At 38.8% G+C, this 8,839-nt stretch overlaps 1 protein-coding gene across 1 annotated transcript; it reads right to left on the bottom strand.

Moving 5' to 3' along the window:
- Nucleotides 1-2,430: 2,430 nt before the first annotated feature.
- Nucleotides 2,431-4,486, bottom strand: LOC103520946 (LIM/homeobox protein Lhx5-like; the record flags this gene model as incomplete). Its single annotated transcript, XM_008486044.1, has 3 exons — nt 4,314-4,486; nt 2,747-2,796; nt 2,431-2,629 (listed from the first exon to the last, which is right to left on the bottom strand). Coding segments are annotated over exons 1-3 (422 nt in total), but the record flags the coding sequence as incomplete, so codon positions are not given.
- Between the last annotated feature and the right edge of the window lie 4,353 nt (nt 4,487-8,839).

Raw genomic sequence — 8,839 nt, 5'->3', positions numbered from 1 at the left:
ACGTCAATGTTCACGATTTACCGGTATTTTTTAAATCGATTTATCTCGGGATCTAGAAGTCGTAGAAGAAAAAGAAAATTTTCGTTGGTCCTCATTTTTCCTGCTCTATGACTTTGAAACATCACCCAAGTAAGCGCAACTGATCTATTGTAAGCTTAATACCATTGGCTATTGTCAACAATAAGTAGGTACCTACCTACCTATAACCTAATATAAGCCAGAAAATACCATTCCATTTCAGACACAGGTTAAATGTCCAAAGATTAAAGAGTGTAAAAACATGGGCAAGACGATTGAAAAACAATTCTTCTGCTTCCGTTTTATTTATTATTATTAGCTGAATCCCCTTTTTTTTATTACTCCTAAATTATAGGTTTTAGTAAAACCTTGCGGAAACCTATCAGAATGTTATAATAAGAAGTCGTAGAAGAAAAAGAAAAATTCCGTTGGTCCTCATTTTTCCTCCTCTATGATTTTGAAACATCACCCAAGTAAGCGCAACTGATCTATTGTAAGCTTAATACCATTGGCTATTGTCAACAATAGTATAAGCCAGAAAATGCCACTCCATTGCAGACACAGGAAAGATTAAAGAGTGTAAAAACATACGTAAGACGATTGAAAAACAATTCTTCTGCTTCCGTTTTATTTATTATTATTAGCTGAATCCCCTTTTTTTATTACTCCTAAATTATAGGTTTTAGTAAAACCTTGCGGAAACCTATCAGAATGTTATAATAGATAGCTCTATCACATCGAAGAGCAAACGCCCGCCCCGGGCGGTAATCGAACCCGCGGCTTAGCGCTTACAAGGCAGACGCACTACCAACTAAGCTAACTAGGCTGGCGATGACTGTCTTTATCTCGAAGGGTTTGATTTTGATGAAATTTGGCAATACCTACCTGTTCAACAAAAAGGAAATCGGATGTTTTATTAGGTACAATTTTCCATCAGAAATCAGGAAATTTGCCATACTTGATTTTCAGACCCGATTTTAAAAGACCAGTGCACTGATCTGGATACTTAACCCCAACACACCCCACACCCCTCGACACGCAGGTTAAACGTCCAAAGATTAAAGAGTGTAAAAACATAGGTAAGACGATTGAAAAACAATTCTTCTGCTTCCGTTTTATTTATTATTATTAGCTGAATCCCCTTTTTTATTACTCCTAAATTATAGGTTTTAAGTAAAACCTTGCGGAAACCTATCAGAATGTTATAATAGCTCTATCTTATCGAAGAGCAAACGTAGTTTTTCGTTTAGTCCGTAATTCTCATGTTTTAATGAGTCAATCCAATATGTTTTAATGCTTCTATCCACGACAATCATGATCTGTTGATTCGGTTCTGACATAAATCGGTTTGGAATATTTATAGAGCGCTATAAACCAGCTGTCAAACTTGAACTGGATTGAAATTGTAAAGATAGGAATCAGCCTGTAGGTTTTTTGTGAGAAAACTCTATCCACGACAATCATGATCTGTTGATTCGGTTCTGACATAAATCGGTTTGGAATATTTATAGAGCGCTATAAACCAGCTGTCAAATTTGAACCGGATTGAAATTGTAGATAGGAATCAGCCTGTAGGTTTTCTTGTGAGGAAATGAGCAAATTATTTGAAAGAGTTGGGCTAAACTACTAAAGGATTGTCATTTTCTTTGTGAAACAAAGAACGTGGAAATTATTCGACACATTTTAGACAAAAGATTGTCATTTCCCAAAGCTTTCCCATTTCCCAAAGACAAACCCTCTATTAAGAATGGATGTTGGGGATGTACAACAAAGAAAAAAAAATAGACTTCCTTGTCGGACCTTGACAAAAAAACGAGAAAGAGAAAGAGCATGAAAAGGAAGAAGAAGGAGAAGAGGACAAAAAAAAAGAACACGGAATAAAACGAGAGAAAGAGGAAGAAGAAAACTTTAAATTAGTTTTTTTAAGCAATTTCAGAAAAAAACGGGAAAACAAGCAAAGTTTTTTTTATAATAACCAGAGAAGTTCAGAATAGGGCACTTTTTTTTCCAAAACATGGCACTAAAAAACATGGCAATATGGCATTTATTTTGGGAAAATATGGCATTATTTTTTCAAAACATGGCAAAATAAGCGATTTTTTTTTAAAAGAATCTGAATCAACTGTTTTACACCAGAGAAGTTCAGAATAGGGCACTTTTTTTTCCAAAACATGGCACTAAAAAACATGGCAATATGGCATTTATTTTGGGAAAATATGACATTTATTTTTTCAAAACATGGCAAAATAAGCGATTTTTTTTTAAAGAATCTGAACTAACTGTTTTACATTTTTCCTTGGAACGTCACATAAAAATGGAATTTTCAACGTTTTAAAAGAATTTTTCGCTGTTTTGACTTCAGATTTGCATTTTCAAGAACTTCCTACGTTAATTTGATAGGAGTCTACTCACCTAAAAAAGTCGTTTCTACAGAACAGTTTCCCCTCCCGACTGAAGCACTTATCACTGAGTGTATGATGACAGTCGTAACACCTGACACAGTCTGCATGCCACGTCCGTTCTAGAACGTTCAGGAGAAACTTGTCTAGGATCGGCTTCTCGCACCCTGCGCATGATATGAGCATACTGCTGGACAAGCCTACGCCGCAACCTGGAACAGAGGAGACATAAGGGGTTAAGACAGAAGAAGAAGGTCCCGTACAGAGGAGACATAAGGGGTTAAGACAGAAGAAAATGGTCCTGAAAATCTTCTAATGTCCAATCATACCATACCACAGAGAGTTTTCTGTTGATCCACAGTTTCTATGAAATACTGGCCTGTGTAAATCAAATAGGTGACGCCAAAGAAAACCCTTGACACTGTACTGTGTTAACTCTCAATGCTAAGATCGGTCATAACTTCATAGGAGAGGTTTTATCGTCCCAAAATCGAAGAAGGAGGGCAAGATAGGAGCCGCCCGTTCCGAGAACGAACCCTATCTGTTTGGGGTAAAGTTCAAACCGGATGGGAATCGAACTGGCGACCTAGGCTGGTTTTTTGAGAGTTATTGTGCAAAAACATATACCTACACACAAACCACATAGGTAATTATGTACCTAAATGCAAAAATCTTCGAGTTTAAAACTTCGTCAGTTTTTAGTGCCAAAACACGTTTTGAGGTCCCCAGAGCCTAAATCCAAAGTTTCAGCCATTGGTCCGTGTGTGTGTCTGTGTGTTTGTCTGTAAACAAAATATCTCGAGAACGGTAAGAGCTAGAGACTTGAAATTTGTTATGTAGATGTCAAATGTAACAAGGATGCGACACAAAACTTTTGGTTAGGATCCGTGCAACGGTTGGCGGCATTTTACCGCTTTTTGGCGGTTTTTGGTGTAATTTAACAATATCTCGGGAACGGTATGATCTAGAGACTTGATATTTGGTATGTAGTTCACAAGTGTGACAAGGATGCAACTCGAAACGTTTGGTTGGGATAGGTGCTGCGGTTGGCGGTATTTTGACCGCTTTTTGGCGGTTTTCGGCCGTTTTTTTGGCGGTTTTCGCCCGTTTTACGCGGTTTTCAGCTATACCGACTGAACGGTTAGAGATATAAAATTTTAGGGTATAAGAACAAGAACACCCGAATAATAAGCATCATTCATTAGGATAAGGAAAGTCGTGTGATGTTCACACCAGATTTTTTTAGTTTGGTGTTTGCACACGGCTCAAGGGGCGTGTATACCGTGACTAGAGCTCGATTCCCAACTGACCGTTCAAGTGACGAACGGAAGTTGAGAATCGGGATTTAAATTCAGAATTTAGGTGGTTTATGGTCAAATCTGCTGAAAATTTGCAGGAAGGTGATGGTAGGGATTGAAGATTAAAAGTGTGCAAACACCGTAAAATAAAGGAGTTAGAGCAACTCGATTCAGCTATACTGACTAAACGGTTAGAGATATTGTAAAAGTTACAATAGAACATAAAAATAAGCATCATTCAATAGGATAAGGAAAGTTGTGTGATGTTCACACCAGATTTTTCCTTAGAACGTCACATAAAAATGGAATTTTCAACGTTTTAAAAGAATTTTTCGCTGTTTTGACTTCAGATTTGCATTTTTAAGAACTTCCTACGTTAATTTGATAGGAGTCTACTCACCTGACGTTTTAAAAGAATTTTTCGCTGTTTTGACTTCAGATTTGCATTTTTAAGAACTTCCTACGTTAATTTGATAGGAGTCTACTCACCTAACATAAAAATGGAATTTTCAACGTTTTAAAAGAATTTTTCGCTGTTTTGACTTCAGATTTGCATTTTCAAGAACTTCCTACGTTAATTGGATAGGAGTCTACTCACCTGAAGAAGTCGTTTCTACAGAACAGCTTCCCCTCCCGACTGAAGCACTTATCACTGAGTGTATGATGACAGTCGTAACACCTGACACAGTCTGCATGCCACGTTCGTTCTAGAACGTTCAGAAGAAACTTGTCTAGGATCGGCTTCTCACACCCTGCGCATGATATGAGCATACTGCTGGACAAGCCTACGCCGCAACCTTTACTGTTTGGTATTGGACGTTTCGGGTCTGAATTCCAGACCCGTCTTCAGCAAATTGTCAATGTGTTATCGTTCGCGGTTCGTTTTCGTTGAATGTTATCTGTTTCGCATTTCCGTTTTTTACGTTCTAATTGACAAGTTCACGGAGTTCGCGAACGATAACACATTGAGAATTTGCTGAAGACGGGTCTGGAATTCAGACCCGAAACGTCCAATACCAAACAGTAAGGTACGTGCCAACTTTAAGTCCTATAAAAAAGTGTAAGTTAAGTGTGAGTGTTGGCAAACCAAAAATGTCATTTAATTCAGGTATATTTTCTGTCATGTCCCATTGCAAGCGGATCAACACGGTACAAGGGTTGTTGAGAGGGAAAAGGTTGACGCGGTTCACGGGGGCTTAGAAGGCAAATGAAGAGGGTTTGTGACGAAATGTAGGGAGTTAGGTGGGAATAAAGGCGTTTGAGGGGGGAAAAGAAGGGTTTAGTAGGGAAATGTAGGAGTTAGTGGGGAAAAAACGAAGGGATTTTGTGGGAAAATGTATTAGGGGTTAGAGGGAAAGAGAGAGGATTTTATGGGGAACTGGAGAGAGTTAGCGGGAAATGAAGGGTTTAGTGGGAAAATGCTGAGTTAGTGGGGAAAGGAAGAGATCCTATACACACCCAGGGACTTCATTTCTAAATCCCTCCATGTTAAAACTTCTAATCTCTGTTAATAATACTGCGCGTATACCTTTCCCGTGCCTTTCACAGCACTTGTCCCTCAACGTCATCTAAAACGATAATTCCTCACGTAATCTCTCTCTTTAAACCTAGTCAAAATTTTAGAATAGAATAGAATATACCTTGTTTATACTACCAGCATAGGACTGGAAAGTCCCTTTACTCTCGCAGTCTAAACAAGGTCTTATATATTTGATTGGTAATAACATTATATTTTATGGAACAATATTCAAGACCTGTTTAAATTAAAAAAAAAAAAAAAAAAAAAAATTAAATCTTTTTACGATTAAACTCCGTACCTTGGTCCTGTACAGAGGAGACATAAGGGGTTAAGACAGAAGAAGAAGGTCCTGAACTGTGGAGACATAAGGGGTTAAGACAGAAGAAGAAGGTCCTGAACTGTGGAGACATAAGGGGTTAAGACAGAAGAAGAAGGTCCTGAACTGTGGAGACATAAGGGGTTAAGACAGAAGAAGAAGGTCCTGAACTGTGGAGACATAAGGGGTTAAGACAGAAGAAGAAGGTCCTGAACTGTGGAGACATAAGGGGTTAAGACAGAAGAAGAAGGTCCTGAACTGTGGAGACATAAGGGGTTAAGACAGAAGAAGAAGGTCCTGAACAGAGGAGACATAAGGGGTTAAAGCAGAAGAAAATGGTCCTGAAAATCTTCTAACGTCCAATCATACCACAGAGAGTCAGTTAATCCACAGTTTCTGTGAAATACTGGCCTGTGTAAATCAAACAGGTGACGTCAAAGAAAACCCTTGACACTGTACTGTGTTAACTCTCAGTGCTAATATCGGTCATAACTTCATAGGAGAGGTTTTATCGTCCCAAAATCGAAGAAGGAGGGCAAGATAGGAGCGGGTCGTTCCGAGAACGAACCCTATCTGTTTGGGGTAAAGTTCACAACCGGATGGGAATCGAACTGGCGACCTAGGCTGGTTTTTTGAGAGTTATTGTGCAAAAACACACAAACCACATAGGTAATTATGTACCTAAATGCAAAAATCGTCGAGTTTAAAACTTCAAACTCTCTTCGTTCATTCAATTCAACATTTTCACGTCCTGTGCATAGATTATCAGTTGAACAACTGCTTCAAATGATGAAATACAGTATAAGGTGTACAGGTACCTACAACAGCTGTAGATATCTAATACAGAAGCCAAGAAGCCGATCGGTGTGAGTACACAAATCATTTCGAAATCTACATTGGTAATCGGGAGGGCGTGGGTTCAGATCCTTTCATTCAAGATTTTTTTTTCCTCAAGACTTTTGATAGGGGAATTTGTACGGATGTCTTATTTTCCCAAAATCAAAGAGACAAAATTAGGACAGGATAGGGGAAAGCCAGACTGCGAAAAAGAATTTTATCTGATTATTATAAAGCTCGCCTACAGCGGGAATGGAACCCACGACTTACCGCTTATACAACCTTCGAAACTTCCAACCTAACTTAGCTGGCGAAATCTTGTTCAGACTGCCATTGTAAATGGAATTTTCAGTCTCTTTTGCTGGGGCACTCAGAGACTTTGGTTAGGGACTGCTGGGGTAAAGGGACTTTTTAGCGTCATTCAAGCAGGATAAACATTAAACAAGGTATTCTATTCTATTCTCTTTATCCAAGTCTAATTCAATTCTATTTTGATCTTGGACTGAGCAAGTATTGTGATATTGGGGGTAGTTGCTGTCCTGGAGCTCCAAGTTATTTTTTCAGTAGCTTGAAACACACTCGTAAACACTTCAAAATCGTATTTACACTTTTATAGAATGCCGATCCAGGAATTTTTTTTACGATTATTAGTACAATACACGAGTTTTTTTTTGTCCAAGTTTCTCTCCCTTTCACAATAGGTAGGTACCCTAGAAGTCTGACTGAGGGCTGGGTAAACTGTGAGCTAAGGAGCGGTCCACCAAGGGCGAAATATGAACAAAATCAGAACCACTGGAAATCTTAAAAGGAGTTGAACTTTTTTTTCAAGAGGTTTAATAAGGTCTTATCAGTCAAATGCACATCAGTGAATGTCATAATGATATGCAGTAGACATTCTTCCTTGAGGCACTTGAAGAAGGTTCTCACAGTTTTATGTACATTTATCGAGAAAAATACATAGATAAGTAAATAGGTACATAGGTTTTTTTTAGGTACCTGTACAGGGTTCCAAGTCTCTTTCAGCACTACTCCCAAATGATTTGTCTTTTATTGATAAAGTTTTGGACTTCAGGGTCCCGTAGGAGACTTTTTAGTTCTAAAGAATGCCTTTACCCAGCAGTAGGCTATTACCATTACTGTGGTAAAATTCCCACATCATGTTGAGAAAAAAAATTGAAACTTTAGCTGGAATTGAAACCCACGAAATTTTGTCATTAGATTTTGACAATATTATTGGTTAGGTTTATATAGATTTTGAGTCGGATCAGACCTTTACACCGAACCACCACCTTCCAGATCCGAAGACCACCGTGCTAACCACTACACCCCCCAAGGAGATGTCCTTTAGGGTACCCTGTAAGGCCTGGATATACGTTGAATATTTCTTTCTTTTCAATATCAGAACCAAACTCACAACACTTCAAATCTTTCAATATTTGTTACAGGGTGTTTGAGATGTGTTTTTCCACCACTGTACCACATACAGCTGTACCACACCTGTACCACATACAGCAGTGCAATAGTCCTAAACAAAAATGGACGCGGCACACAAGGGATCAAGAAGAGCAAAATCCGAGAGGTTTAAGTCTCCCTTAATCCGAGAGGTTTAACACTTGAACTAAATAATGGTCCATAAGCTTGGAGATGAGACTTAAATTCATAAGAACCATAAGCCAAGTGTATTATCTGGTACGTCTAGAAACTTGTAGTAAAGATCAGCAGAATCTTAACTTCTCAAGTTCCAATATGAAAAGACTTCAAAAGACCAGTGGTGAAGCTACGCCAAGAAAGATGGGAAAAATCCGAGAGGTTTAAGTCTCCCTTAATCCGAGAGGTTTAACACTTGAACTAAATAATGGTCCATAAGCTTGGAGATGAGACTTAAGATCATAAGAACCATAAGCCAAGTGTATTATCTGGTACGTCTTGAAACTTGTATATAGTAAAGATCAGCAGAATCTTAACTTCTCAAGTTCCAATATGAAATGACTTCAAAAGACCAGTGGTGAAGCTACGCCAAGAAAGATGGGAGCCAAGTTAGGGGGTTCAAGATCGTAAACCTTAGGATAAAATCCACCCCAGGCGAGAATCAAACTCGCGGCCTAGCGTTTACAAGGCTGAAGCGCTACCAACCAAGCTAACTAGGCCGGTCCAAATACTTTGCAATGTACTGTTGCTGATTAAATCTTAACTTCTCAAGTTCCAATATGAAATGACTTCAAAAGACCAGTGGTGAAGCTACGCCAAGAAAGATGGGAGCCAAGTTAGGGGGCTCAAGATCGTAAACCTTAGGATAAAATCCACCCCAGGCGAGAATCGAACTCGCGGCCTAGCGTTTACAAGGCTGAAGCGCTACAAACCAAGCTAACTAGGCCGGTCCAAATACTTCGCAATGTACTGTTGCTGATTAAATCAGAGTATTTTGGGGGTACGGCACCTGTTGTTGACAAAT

The sequence above is a fragment of the Diaphorina citri genome, unplaced genomic scaffold (assembly GCF_000475195.1).
Source record: "Diaphorina citri unplaced genomic scaffold, Diaci psyllid genome assembly version 1.1 scaffold4295, whole genome shotgun sequence".
NCBI lineage: Eukaryota > Metazoa > Arthropoda > Insecta > Hemiptera > Psyllidae > Diaphorina > Diaphorina citri.
The sequence above is the reverse complement of the archived record's forward strand: the minus strand, read 5'-3'. Positions and strand labels throughout refer to the sequence as shown.